Raw genomic sequence first — 21919 nt, forward strand, 5'->3', positions numbered from 1 at the left:
CTCTGAAATGGTGGTTTCCACTTTATGGATGGTGTCGTCATCCAAGAATAGGAGCAGTTTCCACCGATGTCCAACCACATTTGAACTGGCAATGCCAGTGCTTGATTACATCATGTGATGGTACATCATCACCATAAACTTCTCTCATCTCATCGACAGTTTCTTTTGGTATACGATGAAATCTTAAATGAACATCCTATGTAGCTGGTACTAGAGAGATTGTTTTGTTTCTGACAAGACTAGAGAGTCTTTTTCTGCCTTAGGTTGTTTCATCCCTGACAAAACTAGTGAGTCTGCTGGGATAGGAAGGAGAGACAGCAGAGGGTAAGGGTGATGGAAAGCAAGCAGGTGAGAACAAGGAGAGTCAGAGCAGAAGTGTAATAAGTGAGAGAGAGAGAGGTGTGTAAATAGTAACATGTTGGCTGATGATGAGGGAATTAGATAGAAACATCCCAGAAGCAGCTACATTAGGGTTGTTGGTAAAAATATTGAATAGAAATAGCATGACTAAAAGGATGGAAAGAAGAGAAATGGGGAATAACAAACACAAGAGAATGATGGAAAAAAATAAGAATGCAAGTCACAAAAGGGTGTAGAACATGAGAATGGATGAGGAAGTGTATGTGTATGTTAGATAGTTACATGATGGTGATAATATGAATGTCAATGAATGATAGATGAGGGGGAGTAATGGGAGAGAAAAGTGGAGGAAGTGGTTTAAATTCTTGCTAAATCTAACATAGCATCAGATTAGATCCTTGCCATTTAGTGACATATATTTCTATAGCAAGGCTCCTTGATACATTCTCTAACTCTGTTCTTACAATTCAAAAGAGTGGCTTATGTTTATAAATGGTGTCATAGCATATGCAACCAGAGCGCATCATCTTCACCATAAAATGCTGTCAACTGGAAGAGTTTGAGATCTTGCAATCTCGTTCGTTTTTTTCTTTTTTCTGGAAAATGAACTCCGTGGGCAGATTATTAAAGTCAGGGGCATGGATTCATATCTTACAGTCTGTTACTTTTTTTAACTAAAGGAAAGATTTTTAAAAAACCCAGAAAAACAAGATTTTCCTGTGTATAATTTAGAATTCATTAAACTACTGCCACTTAAGATATTCTAATTGGCTACCTGTACTGGGTTGCAACATTATTTATGTAAGCCACTCAATTTTTTTCTCCATTTTAATATAATTTGAGGCATATCCTTAATTTTATTAATAAAAAATGGAAATAAAATAAAATATATAAATTGTATTTGCAATGAGGTCACAGTCTTTATGTGTATGTGGTCATAAGTTCAAATTTACTGTCCTTTTCCAAAGAATAGTAGATGCCTCTTAATTCTAATGCAACTGACTGCCCTCACTTTAAATTGAAGTTTACAATAGTGTATCACAAAAAAATCATATGTAAGTTACAAATAGTGAATGTGTATCTGTGCTGTATTTTTAATAGTTTGAGCTGGCTGCTCTCCCAGTTGTTCATACAGTTAACAGATAAAAGTTTGTTACACATTCTTCTAGCTTTTGTTTAAAATATGTATATATATATATTTTTTCAATACTATTTTGAATGTATGCCCAACAGAAATTCTATATCCAAACTAGCATATGTGTTAGAACTTAGTTTTTAACAACTGTATTAACTATTACATTATATTGCAGCTCTGCGTGGTAGCCTTTACAGTAAAGTTTGTAAGTTTTGGTTGAGTTTTTGCCATCCCCCCCCCACACCAAATGAGTAGGAGAGGGTAATGATGCCTTTGACATTTTGTCTCAGACAAAATGTCAGAATCCTCTTTTCCCACAACATCGAAACTTATCCAGATTCAGGAACTTCACTCTGTAATTTTGTTGGTTTAGAGCACACCACTTACTTTGGAATTGTTATATATATATATATGTGTGTGTATTTGTGTGTGTGTGTGTGGAGAGAGAGAAAAAAGGCCTTTTAAGCTATATGTTCCATTTAGAAAATTTTAATTATGTAACCAACTCCAAGTCGTATCACACCCGGATTGAACTGTTTCATATTGATTGTGATGTTACATTCACTTTCAGAGTCTATTTTCAAGCTATTTATTCATTCCATTCTGTAATTATCACTATAGTCGCCAATGATCAGTCACTCTGTACACCATGCATATGTCCATCTCATATTTGTTCCGTTAACATTTGAGGAGTTATCTTCTTTGCCCATTTTCAGAGAGCTGTTCATTAACACTAATGACATTTCTTCTTCTTGCAGTTATAGTTGCAGATGATTGAAAATTGTTTTAGACTTGACCACCTCAGCTATATGTTCTTAATGCAGAAAAGCAACAAGGCAACCTTAGGAAATTTTGATATCTCTCTTTCTCTCTCATGTGTGTGTGGTGTGTGTGTATATATATATATGGTAGGCTGCAGAATTATTAATATTTGACAAAATACCTAGTAGTATTTATTTATTTACCTTCCAAATTTCACCTGGTAAAATCTACTGTTCATCTTTCTAGGTTTGATGAAGTACTTTCTCTCTTTCTCAACCCACTCATTCCTCACACACACACACTCAGATAGGCTTTTAAAGGCAATGACTCAGCATGGTGACACTTCTATAGTCAATGCATTTTCAGTCTTAGCAAATTTTGGCAAGTTATATTGTGGAGGTGTGGTTCTGTTAATTGAATTCCTGAAAACTAGTGATTGGAGAAAAAAAAAATATTGGTTGGGGACGGGGGTCAGAGAAGCAGTTACTTAATCACTCTACACCTGTAAAAATTCTGCTTATTTTTATTCAGATATGGTCAGGTATTAGAGTAGTGGATAAACTACAAGCTAATGCTCTTTTTAACTTGCATCATCTTGTCAAAAATGGTTTTTGTGTTAGGTCTGGAGTTACATGGCCTTCACAGGCTCTCCAAGACCAACAAAATTGATACTGCTGAAGTATCACGTAAACTATTACAAGTTGATATCTATAAAAAAAATGTGCTAAGAGAATTGCAGTTGGTCCACCTTCTTGGTTAGTGTAGGGTCTCTGGTGATGATTAATGGCTGGGGAGACTATGGATAATAGGAGAAGGAGAGACAAAGGAATTAGGAGTGTGTAAGTGAAAATGGCATAAAAACAGAGGCTGTAATAGTAGTTGTAGTTGAAAAGGTAAAGAGAAAAGAGCATGTCTGTGGGGGAAACTTTGTGCCACTTAGTGGATTGATCCTTCTCTGGATGTGGTCTAGATTGTTTGTGTGTATGTATTAGCAGCACTATCTTAGATGTAGGAGTACTAGTCTATTGAGAGCTTTCCTGAGCTTAGTTGAAAATCAGAGATCGAATTAGTTGGAGGCTGAAGTATTCTATGGTTCTGAAAGGAAGGGCTATTCTTTGAGATGCAGTTCTAACCATGTGATGGATGTGCATCCACCATGAGATATCTTCAGTGAATGTGAGGTCTAACATTTGAAACAATCCTGAAGGCTATAGTTGCATGATTTTCATGTTTGAGGCAAGTTAGGTGTAATGATATTTTTTCTTCTTTTTTATATTAGCTATGCTTACGTGTATATTGTGATTGACTTTTATTAGTCTTGTTTAAAATGTAAAATGCATAAAGTGCACTCATATTTATCCATATGGAAGCAAATCATTCAGGAAACTTTAGGTTGGCTCACATTAAAATGCTTTAATTTAGCTGTGAAATCTAGAAATTGACACTGGGATATGTTTTAGGTAAAAGCTTGACTCTGAAGTAGTAAAACCTTGCTCTATTTTATCTTCGAACACTGTACCAGATTTAGTTTCCTAATTCATTAGCTATATTTATGGCAATATATCTGTTTATCCAAGAAGCCAATACCAGAATATTCCTGCTGTCAGGAATCTATTTTAACTCTAATTATATAATGCTTGTCAAAGTAGGAATGGCTAATGAATTCAGGAAAGAATAGACAACTCCATTTAGTTTCTCCCCACTTTCTTTCATACACACTCACATACTGGCACTGGTTATGATGACGAGGTTATGACATCGATCTGATCGATTAAACAGCCTGCTTGTGAAATTAACATGCAAGTGGCTGAGCACTCCGCAGATACACATACACATTCTCTGGGACATTTGGCAGGACACAGTCTGATGAGACTGACTCTCTGAAATACAGGTACTACTCATTTTTGCCAGTTGAATAGACAGGAACATTGGGAAATAAACTGTTCTTGCTCAAGGACACAACATGCCACCAGAAATCAAACTCACAACCTTAAGAATGTGTACCAAATACCTTAACCACTAAGCAATGCACCTTCACTCAGCTGGCAAAAATGAGTTGTAACTGTATTTCAAAGGGGCAGCTTTGTCACATTCTGTGTCCTGCCGAATCTCCCTGAGAAGTATTTTAAGGGTACACGTATCTGGAGTGTTCACCCACTTACATGATGCGTGTGTGCGCACACACATACACACACAGTTTGATGCTGGTTAGTTTTACAAGAGGAGAATACATTTTTGCCAGGATCTTCCTTTGATAGTTTAAATTAGTTCCATCTGGGCATCAAAACTAGGTCACTGATTCAGTTCATTTAGAACTCACCACTGTTACATTCTCTATTAAGATAAAGAAGACTGTGCTTGTTATTTTTAGGCTTGCTTTGTTTTTTTTTCTTTATTTTCTGCTGTTAGCTGTTGTTTCATTTCTAAAATGATCCATGCTGTTATTATTTAATCTATCAGCTTCTTGTGATTATGTTCATCCAGCTATCGTACATCATGCTATGTTCTTGGCCTGTTGGTAACTTATTAACCATTGTCGGATTAGTATTTTGTCTTTAAATGTGTATTATATTTAATGTTTCATTTCTTTACTCAAAATATTTTGTGGAAACTTTCATTTTGACTTAGAATTTTATTTTGCATATTTTAATCACTTCCTTTGTCTAATTTGGATGTATAAATTATTTAGTGCATTCATTTAATCTAAAATGAAGTGAAACATTAATTGAACATGTTTCAAGTTATTTAAACTCTACAGCTTTTAGTGCATAGTTACTTATTTATTATTATCGTCATTATTATGCTGGGAAGATGGCAGAATCATTTGAACATATTTTCATTATGTTCTGAGTTCAAATTTCACTGATTTCGTCTTTGCCTTCCCTCCTTTCGGAGTTGATAAAATAGGTACTCACTGAGAACTTTCCTCCCCTGCCAAGATATCAAACAATTATTATTATTAGTATTATTTTTACTGTTCATCAATATTATTTAGGTAGTAAGCTGGTAGAATAGCATCCTCCTCTCCCCAGTTGTTGGTCTTGTGCTAGAGTTAGAATGCTTTTTATTATTATTATTATGGCAAGTTGGCATAATCATTAGTACACAGGGCAAAATGCTTGGTGGCATTTTCAATTTCATGTTCTGAGTTCTAATGATGTCAAGTTTGACTTTGCCTTTCATCCTTTCAGGGTTGATGCAATTGACTTAAGCCCTCTCACTGAAATTGCTGGCCTTGTGCCAAAATTTGAAACCATTATTATTTAATATTCATCATTATTATTGATGAAAGGCTGTGAGCTTGCAGGATTGTTAGTGCATGGGGCAAAATATGTTTAGCAACAAATTAAGATGTCCAAATCATATAAGAGAAGTGATTAAAATATTCCTAGGTGAAGAGCTGGCAGAATTGTTGGCACATGGGACAAAATGCTTAATGGCAGTTCTTCTGGCTGTGTGTTCTGACTTCAAATTCCAAGGTTGATTTTTGCCTCTCATCTGTTCAAGATGAATAAAATAAATACCAGCTGAGTACTGGGATCACCTCCCCCAAAATTTTAGGCTTTATGTCTATTGTAGAAAGGATCATTTTTATTACAAGATGATCACATTTTGCAATACTGGTGGAGATAAATTAACTCCAAGCTATATTATTTCCAATAGGGAAAATCTTATATTGACAAAACTAACATTGAAGCAACAGTAGTAGTTGTAGTCTTTATAGTAAATACTTAACAGCAGTTCTCTTAGTATTTTAAACTAACAACTAAAATATTTTCTTTTTAACTTCAAGGTAAGCAATGTTAAAATTTCATGTGTATGCCAAAAATATTTAAAAGAATGTTGGTAGTATTTAATTTCATATCTGTTCTGAAATGGTAATTGTTTAATTTGTTGGAATATTAGAAAAATTTCTATAGAATTTTTTTTTTTTTTTGAAAAGTTAGACATTTTTTTATGTACTATTTTACCTCAAATTTAATTTTCTTTATAAGATATAGTACAGTTGTATTGCACATGAAATCGTATGGGTTAGCTATTTCCAATTTCCATTTGAAAATGTCTTAATTCCTAATTTTAATTTACCAACTCCTAACACAAAATGACTTGTGCAAAGCAAATCTCTTTCCTTGTTGAGAAAACATCATGCACTGTCAAGGCAAGGAAACGGTAACGCATGTGCACATATATATACACATATGTAAACAATGGGCTTCTTTCAGTTTCCATCTACCAAAGCCACTCATAAGGCTTTAGTTGACAAACAGCTATAGTAGAAGGCACTTATTGAAGGTGTATTGTGAGATTGAACCCAGAACCATGTTACTGGGAAGCAAATTTCTTGCCTTACAACCATACCTGCACCTATGTATAAAAACAGTGTATGTATAATTTGTTGGACCAAATTATTCATTAAATTCTGATCCAGTCCTTGTTTATTGTTCAATTTCAACTTCTTCTATCTGCTTGGTGAGTCAGATAGAAGATAATGCCACCAAAACATTTTAGTAGTTAAAGGTTTGGTATTTATCTATCCAGCAATTGCAACCTGTTGTTAGGCTAAATCAGGTAAAAGATGTATTTGAATCTAGACAAACAGTAGTTTAGAACTGATAATATCCTTTTATGGAGTGCATTTTTTTTTAATACATGGCTATATATGTTAAGTTCTCTTCAAGCAAACATTTTTTTCTGTATTATCTCACATTCCTAAAGTTTAGTCACTTAATAATGAAGCACTTGAGTTTTTCTTAAAATTGTTTGAAGTTAATGCAGTATCTCCAAAGGTCTACAGATAGTGCCGTGTTAGTATTTTATCATATCTATTTAGATGAAAGTTATTTTCTTCAACTCAGTAGTTCCATAGCTTGCTTAAGCAGAAGCTTTTTTTTTTATTTCCAGATTTTTCCCCCGGAAAAGGGTGTGTCTATAACAGTTATTCCATACACTAAAGCTAAAAAGACCACTTGCATTTCAAAATTTGAATTCTTTGATATTTATAGTTAGAAACAGCTAACTAATGCTTGATGTATTGTTCTATGTGTCATATAATACTTGATAAATGGATTATATACATAATTTTCATTGTCATGTGTCTGCTTTCCATGTTGGCATGGGTTGGATATGGATTGTCACAGTTGAAGTCTTTAATACAGACAGATTAGATCTTGCTTATTTGTTTCAGTTTGGCTTGGTTTCCATGGTGGGGGTACCCTTCCTAACATCAACCATTTTACAGAGTATTAGGTGTATTTTATGGCACCAACAAATTAATGGTCGTCATGTCTTCAATTATAATGAACTAGAGTGTATTTTGAACCTATTGCAAAACAAGTAGAGAAATACACTCAATAGAAATGGCTAATGAAGCTGACCAAATGTCAAAAACGATACCCAAAATGCATGGATGAAAGCAAAAACAGAAAGACTTAAAATCTGGAAAATTAAAAAAAAAAGTTTCTGCTTCGTTAGCCATTTCTATTGAGTGTATTTCTCTACTTGTTTTGCAGCCACTTAAGAGTGTATTTGGTGCATTTTATTGTGGTACCAGCACCTGTGTAGTTTACTTTAGCCCCAATGAAACAAAAGGGTCATCACTGCTGAAAGTTATCACTATCAGCATAGAAGTAAATGAGTATTTGAAATTAATCTATGGATTAGAAAATGTACAAGAAGATTTTATTGAAAAATGCTTCAAACTGTGGAGCATTAAGACATTAATTAATGACCAATGCTATTACATACCTTTATGAACCATGTTAAGATGTTTTGTTACTGTAAGTAATTCTCTGTAGCTTACTTTGTTTAACAAGTTATATAATTGAATCATTCTTGTTGCCTCCCGTCACAGTTTAAGTTCAAATCCCACCCTAGTTGAATATGTTTTCATATTCCTGAAGTCAATGATATAAGTAAAGTGGCAAGCTGGCATAATTGCTTGCATGCTGAGCCATATGCTTAGTGGCATTTCATCCTTCTTCACATTCTGAGTTAAAATTCTGCTGAGGTTGGCTTTACCTCTCATCCTTTTGTACCAGTTAAGCACTGCACTCATTGTAATCGATTTACCCGCTCCCTCGAACTTATTGGTCTTGTCCCAAAATATTGAAACCAATAATATAATTATTTATCATGAGCTGGGGTAAATACAATTAACTATCTCTTGAATGCAGTTGTTCTAGGATGGTCCACAATGCAATTGCTGAAAACCATGAAGGAGTGGAAGAAAAGATTCTTCACTTAAAGTAAAAGAATAACTAATTTTATTAACAATTTTGCTGGCAAACAATAATTATCATTATTTCTATTTTGTTTCTCCTTTTGTTGAATAAATTATTACGGCTTTATTTTTTGTTTTTATATCCTTCATTTCTATTCTTAGCTTCTCTCTCATTTTTGTTAATTAATAATAGCGAACAACAACACTTGAAGCCATTTATTAGTAATTTTATATCATACAGTCTGTTTCAACAATAACCTATTCTTATTCTCTTCACTTAACTCTATCATTAATATGAAATATATTCAACACGGTTACAGTTTATTTAAACTGGGTCATATGTAAGCACCATATTTTCTTTTTCTATTTTTGATTTTAATTACTATACCCTTGCATTCTTTATCTCAGCTACCACTCTCTCTTCTGTCTATATCTTATCCCCCCCCCCCCCCATCAATATTCTCTCTTTCTCTTTCATGAATGTTTTGTTCTTACTTGAACTCTTTATGTTCTCATAGCTGAAACAGAAATTCATCTTGACTAACTAACTAACTAACTAGATGTTGTTTCTGTCGCTATTTTCTTCAGTCTGTAACAATCAGAATGTTTCCCATTAGTTGTGATATTAGCTTTTAACTCCTAACAATACATCTCTTTCATCCAGTGTCATCTGTAGTGGGGTTCAGTCACCAAAGCAACAACATACTATCTAATGCTAGTATTTCTATTATTCTATTAGCCTAACAAACTTCTCAACTTCACTATAACCTAATGACAGTATCTCTTCAACCTATCATCCACATCAGAAACTTGTAGACATTCCTTAATACAACTGCCGAACCCATCATTAAATGCCATTTATTGTTGATTAAAAAGAAAAACAAAAGAAAAAATATAAAATGAAATTTTAGAACACTTCCATTTAAATTTTTTAATTATTTCTACAATATTATTTTTAGTCTCTTAATTAAATCCTCAAGCATATGTTATTTTCCCTAAAACTGTATATCTTTAATGCACTTTCAGAGCATGGTTCACTAATTTCATAGCCAGTCAATTAGGTGATTCCTGTCTTAACAGTAGTACTGCATTGTGTCCTTAGCTATGGTTAGTAATTCTCAAATGGATCAGTCTACCTAACAAACAAACAGGCACTACATTTTTGAATGTTTTGTTAGTTTTCAGTACTGAGTTCAACTTCTCATGTGGACATTATTTAGAGAAGAATGGATTCTGCCCAGCCAACTTGTGCTATATATTCTTTATGAAGCTGGACTTCAGCGCTACCCTTTTCACATGGGGACTAATGTTACAAACTTATGTTGTACTTTGCTACTTACTATTGTTGGTTGACTTTAAGCAGTGCAGTTACGCATAGCTGGAGTACATGCTTTACGGCATTTAGTATGGTAAAGCAAAGCATCGTTAGATCCTGCCTAGCATTTCTTCCTTCTGAAGTGAATTACATAACAGTAAAGTTAGTCCTTAATTAAAGTTACCTTGTGTCACTAAGTATGAATGAACTGACTTCTGTTTTTGACTTAACCCATTTATTAGTTGTATAATCTATAACAACGTAACATAACATTACAATGGCCCTTAGTATTTCCAGAAACTTTGGTAGTTTTCATAATGCTATTAAATTTAATGGAAATTTATCATGTAGAATTCTCCGAAGCATTTCAAGAAATCAAGTTAGGCTTAGTGAGAAATGTACAACCCTCAGTTTCATTTAGTGTTGGCATTGTTTTATAGTTTAAGAGGTTTAACATGTAGTTATATGCTGTTAGATGTTATGTTGTTATCACTGGTTCTCCCTTCTGAACTTCTAGCTTTTTGTGGCTAATGTAAATTAAAAAAAAAAAAAAAACTACTGAGGATGTGTATTATACAATGTGTCTTCATGCATTAATCCTTGTTGTAATAATTTCTGGCTGTTAAGATTGAATATATTTGAAGCATCTTCTGCTTTGTATTCAGAAACAACGTATTCCAACATTTATTGAATTTTTCCAGTTGTTCATCACCCGAAATTTTTGTTGCTTACTTTTTATTATTATTTATTTATGCTTTCATATATTTTGTACCATAGGAAGATTTCAAAATTGAGGACAATTTAAATTGTTGGGTTTTATCATTCTTACTTTTAATCATGGAGTTTTGCTTTACTTATTGTATGTATTTTCATTTTTGCAGGAAATGGACAACTTGCGATCTATAAATGCACGACTGAAAGAAGAGAATGGAGCTTTAATAAGAGTGGTCAGCAAACTCTCCAAGTAGTCAGAACTGCTTTATTATTACATTTTATACACATACACACACATATTACTTATGCCTCTTCTCGTTCTTGTTCTCCTCCCACTTCTCTGTTTACTTACTACAATTTCTCCCATTACTTTAATTCATCTTTTTTTCCTTTTCATTACTCCATCATCATCATCTTCATCATCATCATGCTCATTATCATCACCATGTACATCATAGCCAGGTTCCCCCAACTCCACACAGTTACGTCAAAATTTAAACTTTCTGCTTACACTGGAAGTTCAGTTGAAATCTGATTCTGTTCTTGTCTTCCAAACTACAGTTCTTGCATATAACCGCCATGCCAACCTTGTTGCAGCTGCTTGGCTCTTGTTGAGTACCTATTTGCATGCCAGCATACACAACTATGTAGATATAAGTAATGGTTAAAGATCAACTTAAACTATAGTTTTGAAGGTGATGTTTGTCTAGCTTATATTGAGGAATGAGTTCTTTTCATATCTCCTGAAAGCTGCCTCCAAAATTGTAAACCATTTTATATAACCTTTTACTGTTTCTTTAAGTATTATTGCACATTTGACACCTGTTTTTTTTTTTTTTTTTGCTTCAATATACCTTTCTCTCTCTGTCCCTCTCCTCTATCCTTTTTCTCTTTTATTCTTTCGTTTTCCTCATATTCTGCGAATTTTAGTGTCGAGTAAATGTGGTGTGTTGTTTCACACAGGCAGAAATAATAATTGATGAAGGAGCTATGAACTGTCCATTTACTCTATTCCACTCTATATTCTTTCTGCTGTCCATTTGTTTTTTCCTATTAATAACTGTCTTATTTTTGATTTTTTAAAATTTGTTTTAATACTTTTATCATCTTCTCTATTTTATTCATCACTATAACACTTGTTGGTTATTATTACTGTTATTATTCCACTCCATTCCTCATATTGATTCTTCTGTTGTGAAAGGTGGGACCTACTACCTATGCAATATGAAGAGTTAGAAGTATAAAGTCTTAGGCCATCTTCTATAATGTCCATTGTGATGTAAATAGAGCTTGCTATCATTCTTGGACATGCTATCAATTTTTGTTTCTGAAACCTCTTCATTTGATTCTTAATTATGTTCATATAATTGTAAACTACCTGCAGTGAATTATTTTATCAAACCCAACATCCCAAAATAAAAGGCATAGATTTTCATGTCTGATCCTTTTATTGTTGTTAATTTTTCTTCTTAGATATTGAGTGAAAATGATGGAAAGCATGTAGCTTGCCAACTTTTTGGAACTAATACAGGGAAAACTTTTTTTTCGTTTTCTTTTTTAAATTTCTTATCAGCTAGAATGTTTTATTTTGAAATAATTTGAAGGAAAGGCAATTCCAACTTTTTAAAGATCAATTTGATACGATGTGAAATAATAAGAGAAAAAATTTATATTTGTCTTTTAGTTCAAGCCTACTTTTTTCATTTCAGAATGTACTTCACTTCTGTCTGTATTTATGTGTGTGTAAAATGTATATAATCTGCACATACACATATACAGCTTGGTATTAGGCTTAAATTTACTCCTAGAATATTTAGATGGTAGAGGGGAAAAATCTATATTAATTCTTTATATAGTTTTTGACTAATTTTAGACTTTTAATCTTGTTTAAAGAATACCAAATGTTTTTCTTTTATGACCTCACATTTTAATTTTCTGTAAATTCATTTTCTTTGTATTTAGTAGGAATCATTGTGTGAATGTTACTGAAGCAAAAGAAAGACGTTTGTACATTACTGCATATACTCTGACAAGTTGTGGTGCACCTGAGCACTGTATACAATAATTTCATTATTATAAGGAAGTAGTTGACAATCATATTTCATGACCAGGTTTAGAATATACTGAATTTCTCTCTTAAATTGTGGTACTTATAGGTTGTGTTTTTATAATAAGAAATTAAGGCTATTTCTTTCTTTTTTTTTTTTTTTTGTTATCTTTCTCCTACTCAGCAATATTTTTTCCTGTTTTAAAAAAATCATTTTAGTATTTTTAATACACACACACACAGCAAGTATGTATTCTTTATACAAATATTTAAAAAATGCTTAATTCACACTTGTGCAGATGAGCAGTCAGCACTCTCTCTCTCTCTCTCTCTCTCTCTCTCTCTCACACACACACACACATTAGTGTGTGTAGGGAACCAGAAAACCAACACAGTACTCTACATTCTGGTGTTGTGGCCTTATTCCTCACCTCTTCATTAATCTACTGAAGAATGTAGACATTATGCCAAAAAGTTTAGACAGTATGGAAACTTAGCAGAATTGATATCTTCCTTTGGCTTCATGCACTTGCAGGAACAAGCATGTCTCTCATGCATATATATATATATATATACATCAAATTTTCTTTCATTTTCTCAAAAGAAAATTTGTTTAGAATTTCTGTTTTCTATTTAGTACTTATTTTATTTGATGCTGGTGAGATATCAAATGCCTACCAAACGACAGCCAATCTCCTAGAGTACGCATTGTAGAGTAATGTAATTGTTCAAGTAGCTCCAGTCTTGTTGGTTTTCATTCTTGGTTTTAATAAGAAAAAAAAAAGTTTTGAGAATATAGATTACAAAGACAAGAACTTATGTTGAGTGTGACCTGTATTATTTAGTACTATTTTCTGGATATCATATATGCTAGGTTTTTCTGGTATTTTTACAAGGATATCATTGGAGCACTAAGGGTCATAAAGAAACTAGTCAGTCACAACTGGTATTGTTTCTGTCTTCAGCTATTACATCCTGCTTGTTTCAATTTCAAGGTCTTTATACCAGGCAAGTTTATCATATTCCTTGGTAAGTACATTTTTTAACAAATGGTATTGTCATATATATATATAGTAGGCAGGTCTTGCTCCGGACGTCTTTAACAATAATGTCTGGGTGGTTGGCATTAATTTTGCAATCACTATATACTGCTAAGTCCCTAGCGATGGTAATATCATTACTTTCTACTACTGGTTTAGTGTTCAGACCAGCTTTACGCATATTCAGTTCCAGTGAATGTATTGGGCCATCTGTGTCATGTCTGGTTTTATATTTGATTGGAGCCAGCATTAGGCATCCAGCTACACTATAGTCAATTGTTTTGTCATGGGCATTACTGACTCTGCACATGAGGGTCTGCTCCATTTTTGATGTTGGTTTGATAATTCATAGTTTATAGGGAGAAAGAATGAATCCCTCTGGCTTCAACCCTGAACTCTGCAGCCACTGATAGGTTTTTGATTGGTTTACATTAGCTTCCTAGGTATGGAGTGGGTATAAGCCATAGAGAGGCTTCAGCTGCCATCTATTTTCAAAATTTTAAGTCTTTCTGTTTTTGCTTTCATCCTATGCATTTTGACTATCTTTTTTGGCATTTGGTCAGCTTCGTTAGCCATTTCTATTTTTGCAGTGTGTATCTCTACTCTATTTCTGAGCTTCTTTGTTCACTGAATGAAGCATCTTCTGGGTTTCATGTACTCTCACTCATATCATCATCCAGTCATTGGTCTTGCTTAAGTACTTCTGCAGCCCAGCCTTAGCTCTCTTCTACCTTCTTTCCTTGACAGGTAGAGGCGGTCTATATCTATCTTTGGATGGTACATTTTATTGGTAGTTATATGTTTTTTGGTTTTTGTCTTCATTCTTAGGTTTCAGTTGATGACATTGAAACCATATTATACAAAAGGTACTGCTAAACTTTTAATACCTTCTATGCAATTCTTGGAGCTCACTTTCCAGGACCTACCTTACTCTTCTGTAGCACTCCTTTTAACATTGGCAGTTTCGGCTGGGAAAGTTCTTCAAATTCCTTTCAAGGTAACACTGGATGATTTTGTTTCTTTGATTGTGCAAAGAGTTGTCATTCCTGTACTCTCTATTCTATGGATGGTGAATTGCAGCTCTAACACCAGAGCACCTCCTGACAGTTCTGCCATTTTCAGCCAATAAATTGTGGGTAATATGTCTCAAGCATCTCCCATGTTTTAATGAGTGAAAATGAATGAGATTGCCAGATTCATCATTCTTATACAAGTTCTTTTGTTTTTAAAAGAAAACCATCTGATACCATACAATGTTTTTGAATGGAGATAGTTGGAAGACATGTTGTATCGATGCCATGTGGTGGATTAATATCAGGTTATTGGTGTAGGTATGATCTTACCAGATGAATCCAAATTTTGCAGCACTGCTACAGATAGTTGGTTTTCTTTCACTTCTTCAGTAGTACTCCTTTATCCTTGGAAACTGGTCAAGGCCTTCACAGTCATTCCATAACACAAGGACATTCTTTAGATTGGTATCTGTTTTGAGTTCTAACAACCACTCACTGATAATTAAATTGACAGGCTGAGTCCTGAGTGAAAGAAGCAATATTATTATTATTATGATACTTTGGGTCAAAATATTAGTGTCGCACAAAGTCTTAAGGTATTTAGTTTTGATCTTCATATTCTCAGTTCCAAACCTATCAAGGTTAACTTTGCTTTTCATTCTTCTAGGGGTTTGATTAAATGATTACCAGTAATATCTCAATCAACTTATATATTACGTAATCAATATAACTATTTTTTTTTTATTGTAGGATGCTCTTACACTTTTTGTTTTCCTTTTCTATCTCTTTCTCCCTCCCTTCCTTTACCTCTCTCTTTCCGTTTCTTATTGTGTATGTATAGCTGCAGTCCAAGTTAGCAGGTTGGCTAAAGGTTAAACCGCAGTGTGTGCATGCAAATGTGTAAAAAAATTGCATCTTAAATTTTGTTAAAAGTATCCTTCTCTCAGGTTACTCAATTCTCGATTGTCACATCTAGATTGTATCATCTCGCATGTTGGTTCTTTTTTTTTTTTTTTTAAATTCTTTTGCCATTTTTTAAAGTCTCTTATTTTTTTTGTTTTGTTTTTCAAACTCTGACACCTAGTGTACATAATGAAACTTCGAGGTGGGCCAATCACAATGGTGCTATCCTGACTTACCAGTTTTTCCATAATCTTCCGGTTGTTGTTGCTTAGACAATTCTTATATATGAAAGAGTATATGGGCCTCTGTTGATTTTGACGAAAGTATTGTGGGTGTTTGATTAACTGAGCCACCTCCTCATTGAATTAGGGTGTGAATGCTTGGGTTTGCCACAGACGCACCTTTTGAGGTAATGATCCTCAGGCAGAATCAGTGTGAGACAAGGCTGGCCTTTTTTTTTGATTATAAGTACAGTCCATACAACAAGCTTCCACACTTTCCAACTCAATTCCACTTAGTTTGAGTCAACTTGAATCAAGTAAACGACTCTTGCCCAAAATGCCACAAAATGGGATTGAGACACATATTGTATACATTGTGTGTATGAATATGAATTGGTGTGTAAGTAGATTCTAAAGCTTGTTTGGTTTCTGTATGTGTGTGTGAGAGAAAGATTAATCCATACAAAATCGAAATGTATGTGCATAGTAACTTGAATATATAAAAAATAAGCAAAATAAAGTAATCTTTATGCTGTAATATTTTTTACTGTTAAACTGTTTGCTGCACAGATCAAAGTGTAAATAACCAAAATTGGAATAGATTCTATTTTTGTAGATAGTATGAAAATGACTGGCAATCCCTGGTCTGTCACCTGCAAAATAGGGAAATTAACAAACCTTATTTTTGCCACATACTCCACACACATGCATACACACACACTTTGGTACACAGTTATTCAGAGTAATTGACAGTGTATATATACATTCGTGTGTGTTTATGTGTGCATATGTCCATGCACACACACACACACATTTATTTTAATCTCATTTGGAGACTTGCCTTGTTAATTATGTTTCTCATCATTGAGCTTCAAATCTTTTTGACTTGCCTTAAATTTAAAATAGATTCACGTGTTTACAAAATAATATGCCACAAACAACCCTGTGTTGAATTATACTATAAACAAAGTACTAGTTGTATTAGTTTGTGGTTATTCTACAAAGGAACGATGTGGTTGAATGTGTGTGTTTGTGTGTGTGTGAGCCTGTAAGTAGTAGTCTCTCATTTGAGTATTTTTGCTTATAATTTGAAATTTGATTGATTTTAAAAAGCAATGTTTTTCTTGTGGGATTCTCCTCCTCCTTCAAAGTGCAACTTCAAATTAATTATAGCAAAAAAATTTTATGTATTAACGATTGTCTCTTCTACAAAATCTTTCAGCTAGAATACTTTGTTCAATATAGCTGGAAAAGTACAGGAACTTCATTGAAGTTGTGTTGTTTTCTAAAGAATTATTATTCTTACTATAGAATATGCAATAAATTGTATTTATACTAAATATATATATAATATGTTTGTGTGTGCGTGTGTGAGATTAAGCACATGGTTGTTATATTCTTGCTGGCCATTCCGTGATATTCTATGTAGGGAACTCAAGTAATGTAGTAATTCTTGGGAATATTTAGATGTTTAGATGTGTGATGACTTCGTTCTGCAAGATAACTGAGCAGTAATGTTAATTTTTCAACATTGCTGAAACACCTATTTAAATTATATATATATATATGTATATATATGTATATATATATATAGGCACCTCTGTAAATATTGGATTGCTGTGTAAATATTGTACATTTTTCTATGGGGTCTAATTTATTATGTTGCTGTGTTCCTCACCCCTTATGCTTATCAAATGTGTTTGTCTACTCATCAACTTCTTGATCTCATTTGTTTGTTTTCCTTTTCAATTGAAAAAAAGAAAAAAAATCAGTTATATTCAAATGGTTTCTGATTGTTTCTCGTAATACATCTGAATTAAAATGCATTTTCTGACGACAATATGTAGCTGTAATAATTACCATCAACAGAATACTCAGAACTTTAAAAACCAAATAAAAAAGTAATTTAAAGTTGTCATGTTTTTCTGTTTTTGATAATCGGTATCTTTCAGGAAACCTGCTGATGTACTATTGTAGTTGAGAGATCGTTAGTACCAAGGCATATTGCATTCATCATGGTTAGATCATAATTTGTCCAACATAAACTTTGGCAACTTGTCTAAGGTTGTTCAAGGCTTTATTTTTGACATTTTACTGGTCACCTGTTTCTCTGGTGACATGTTGGATCAGAGGTTTGCATAATGCTCTTCATATTAGTGACCTCCCCTATGATGGTCATTTGCAGGAGTTCTGTTTGTCCTCACAAGGTGTAAATGGCTAATTTACACACAGTATTCTCTCTTACTGCTGGAAACATTTTAAAAAAAATTCTTTTATTTTGTCTCACACATATATATATATATATATATATATATATATATATATATATATATATATATATATGTGAGAGAGAGAGAAAGAGTTGTAATTTTTCTGCAGTAAGATTTTGTGTCAATCAGCCATTTTCACTTTAGTGAATACCATTTCTTGTTAGTATACATTCTCTGTACATTCACATGATATTTTGAGTCATGGCTCCTTACTGTAATCAGTCACAATAAGGAACTCTGCCTCACCTGTCTTGTGTGTTGACAATCTAAGGTGACATGTTGGACCTTAGGGCTGTATACTAATGACAAAGCGTCTTGCTCGCAGCCAAGCAAGAAATCCAACATCTCGAGTGATGTGCCTGAACAAAACTATTGAGGTTATTTTTTTAATATTTTCAATCATGTACAAATAGATGGTCTCTTAATTTATGCCTATATATTTCAATATGTTTTCTTCAATAACACAAGTGTTGCTTGATTTCTTGCTTCTGTTTGCAAAAAAGACAGAAGTTGTGCCTTATTGTGGAAAGTATTTTGCAGTTTGTTCATTATCTTCCTGTAAAGTTTCAGGGAGACAGTATTAGAGTTAAACATTCAGAAACCTTACGAACACTATGAGGGTTGTTGTATTTGTGCACATATTTGTATAATGGGTCAGCATGTGTGTAGACCCTGTATATAAAAATGTACACATATCCAACACTCTTTCTCACAGAACCAAGTTTGATAAAGTCACACATCTTCACTTCAAATATTTGTCCACAGTTTGCTTCATTACTCCCCTCAAAACAGAGCTCTAAACTAGCAACTCATGTCTGATTTTAACATTAAGGTAAGATAACTCAAGTAAGGTATTTACCTATATATCTAATCATTGGGTGTTGTAGCAGTTGTATGAAAAATATGATAAAGTAAGATATTTAGTTATATTTCATTATAGGGAAATTTGTCTTGTGATATGGATATGTTAATGTCAAGTTTCTGTGCACAAAAGGCTTATTCTGCGCTGAACTGTTGCTAAAAGCTTTAGATAAGTGAAATAACTTATTGACTTTGTCCATGATTTCTTTTTTAGATATGTAGAAACCAAAACACCTGGTATCTACTGCTTTTAGCTATTAACACTGCAGCTCAGGTAATGCTTTCTTAGGTGACATGTTGGATCTAAGTTTTGCACAGTTTTGCTTCTCTTTAACATCTTCATTTATTTTGTTTAGCTTTTGCTTTAAATCATCACGATAACCTCGTTAAAAATCTACATTGAAGCTAACATTTTCAGATTTATTTAAAACGAAAAGTATAGGTATTTTTGAAAATATTGTGTGTGTGTGTGTACCTACCTCAATGTCAGTTTTGCTGTAAAGGGACCAACCTGGAATTGTTGTGAAACTCAATTGAAGAAAAGCTCTTTTCAAATGATTAGAAGATATGCTTGAGTTTTTTTAACAAACAGCTTTACCACAATCACATCAGCTGATTTTTCTTAAATTTATTATTCCAGTCAGTCTTAACATGTAAACTCTCCCACTACTAAAATGATAAATAATAATAATATAAGCTATTTTATATGTCTCCAGGCTGTACTCTATATTACTTATTTATCCTCTCAATAAGTACATTGCCATCAGATATTGACAACTTTGAATTTACTTTCAATCCAGTGCTGAACTAAAATTTAAAACCAGCGAAAACATTCCCAAATTGTTTACTTCAGTCTCGCTGCTGTTGACTTCAACCTGCTTGAACTAGTTGAATCTGCTTTCGATATGAAACCAAAAGGAATATTCTATTCTCGAATGAAGTTTTTGAATTTTCAATAATTTCAGTTTTATAGTATTTGAACATGAAAACTTGAAGACTAACTATTAAGTAAATTATTGTCACTAAAAGAATTCTCAATTGATAGGAGCTCTGTATACATTTTGTACACACACACACACACACCTCTATACTTAATTTATTAATAGATATTGAGGCTAAGCTACTGGACTACAGTTTAAACTAATATCTAATTTCCAGAAGAAACAAACTCATCAGAAATTATATAAAATAAAGGAAACTTAATAAAAAGAAAGTGTATGATAGGTAAAGGCATATTTTTTTAAATCTTAATTTCATATTTCTATTTGTAAATTAGATGAGCAATGAGTAAATAAAAAAAAAATCAAAATCATTAGTATATTGGGTATAGTTCAGTTGTAGGGCTCTGTTTGAAGTAATATCACTTCAGTGGCCACATAGAATTATTCTCTCATTTTCTGTACAGTATATTTTTTATTCTTGCCTTTGACAACAATACAAATTATGGAAAAACTGGTACTTTATTATTAGTTTTTGAAAGTTTTTCTTTTTTTTTTTTAATACCCCATGTAAATCATTTTCACTATTGCTAAATCAATTTTGTTGATGTCTTTGCATAATTTCTTCTACATTTAGTTATCTTTTGTCAGCTGATTAGTTGGCAATGGCAGGAAGAGCACCAGTGCTATGACTACTCTGTAACTATGACATTCTACACCCATATGAAAAAAAAAAAAAGTGCACGCATGTTACTTGAGGCATTGTTTTCTGAAGCCAATGTCAATCTCCTTATACTGTAAAACTGTAGAATATTAGTAGAAATATAATTTTAGTGATGAATAAATTGTTTTGTTCACATACACTTGTTTTTGTTTTCTTTATTGTATTTTATATGTTGGGATTCATGTGTTAAGTCATTTAATTTTTTGACCCCCAAGGAATGTGAAGCATGTATTGTGATTGAAAGGGATCCTCTCAACTAGAAAGGTACAAGGAATTGGGTGAAATGGCTCAGCCGGAAATTGAAACTTCATTGCAAACACAGCTAAGAGTTTATCATCACCCTACAATGAAGGTGCCCCTAGCCAGTCTCTTACCTATTATTTCAACATAAAACAAAATCCTGTGGGGTTTACCAATCTGGCTTGTGATTTTTTTTCCTTTTAAATTGTATGTTCTTATATCAAAAGGGCATATGGACGAGTGGTTAGGGTGTTGTAATGCAGACAATCACCATACTATCATTAATACAAAGAGTTTGTATAGGTTATGATGAAACACTGTGTATTTTGAGTTGACTAAACCACAATAGTTGAAATGTGTAGTTTGTAGTATTGAATGGTTGTAAAGAAGACGCAGATATTTCCAAATATTACAAAACAAAAATATAAATTTTGGTAAAAGAAATTAAGACTTACGTGTTAAGTTGAATAACTTAACCCTGGTAAGCAAATTGAAAATCAAGTGTTCTTTTTTTTTTAAGAGTGTGTTATGTGGGAGATTTCATCTGCTACTTTTACTTGGTCAAGTGTCTGTAGAAGCTATTTTGGTGGCACATGAATAGTTAAGAGAGTGCTGTTCATTTAAAATAGGGAGCTTAAGTTATATTATCACCAGTTTTAAGCCTATTTCAACATAATTTGGGTGTTAACTAGACATCCAAACTAGATTCAGTAGATTCTTTGACTTTGTGAGGCCTTAGTAATGCTCTGGAAGTTGGACTTAATGGAATGAAAAACATGGGTGGTAGTTATTGAATTCATGATGTTAACTGATTTATTTCATCATCGTCATTGTTTAATGTCTGTTTTCCATGCTAGCATGGGTTGGACGATTCAACCGGGGTATGGGAAGCTAGGCGGCTGCACCAGGCTCCAGTCTGATCTGGCTGTGTTTCTACAGCTGGATGCCCTTCCTAACGCCAACCACTCCGTGAGTGTAGTGGGTGCTTTTTACATGCCACAGGTGCCAGGGGAGGCTGAAAACCGATCGGTTGGTGCTTTTTATGTGCCACCGGCACAAGTGCCAGTAAGGCTGCACTGACATCAGCCACGTTCGGATGGTGCTTTTTACGTGCCACTGGCACAGGTATCACTACTACAATTTCCATTTGATTTTT

General features: G+C 33.3%; 1 protein-coding gene across 9 annotated transcripts in view; it reads left to right on the plus strand.

Annotated features, from left to right (window-relative positions):
• Positions 1 to 17481, plus strand: part of LOC115229173 (protein phosphatase 1 regulatory subunit 12A) — a 216354-nt gene extending 198873 nt beyond the window's left edge. For all 9 annotated transcript variants that reach the window (XM_036500427.1, XM_036500428.1, XM_036500430.1 and 6 more), the window contains one exon: positions 10674 to 17481. In XM_036500427.1, the coding sequence (XP_036356320.1) occupies positions 10674 to 10760 (87 nt within the window). In that variant the 3' untranslated portion in view covers positions 10761 to 17481. The remainder of the gene's footprint in view (positions 1 to 10673) is intronic.
• The last annotated feature ends 4438 nt before the right edge of the window (positions 17482 to 21919 follow it).

The sequence above is a fragment of the Octopus sinensis genome, linkage group LG2 (assembly GCF_006345805.1).
Source record: "Octopus sinensis linkage group LG2, ASM634580v1, whole genome shotgun sequence".
Classification (NCBI taxonomy): domain Eukaryota; kingdom Metazoa; phylum Mollusca; class Cephalopoda; order Octopoda; family Octopodidae; genus Octopus; species Octopus sinensis.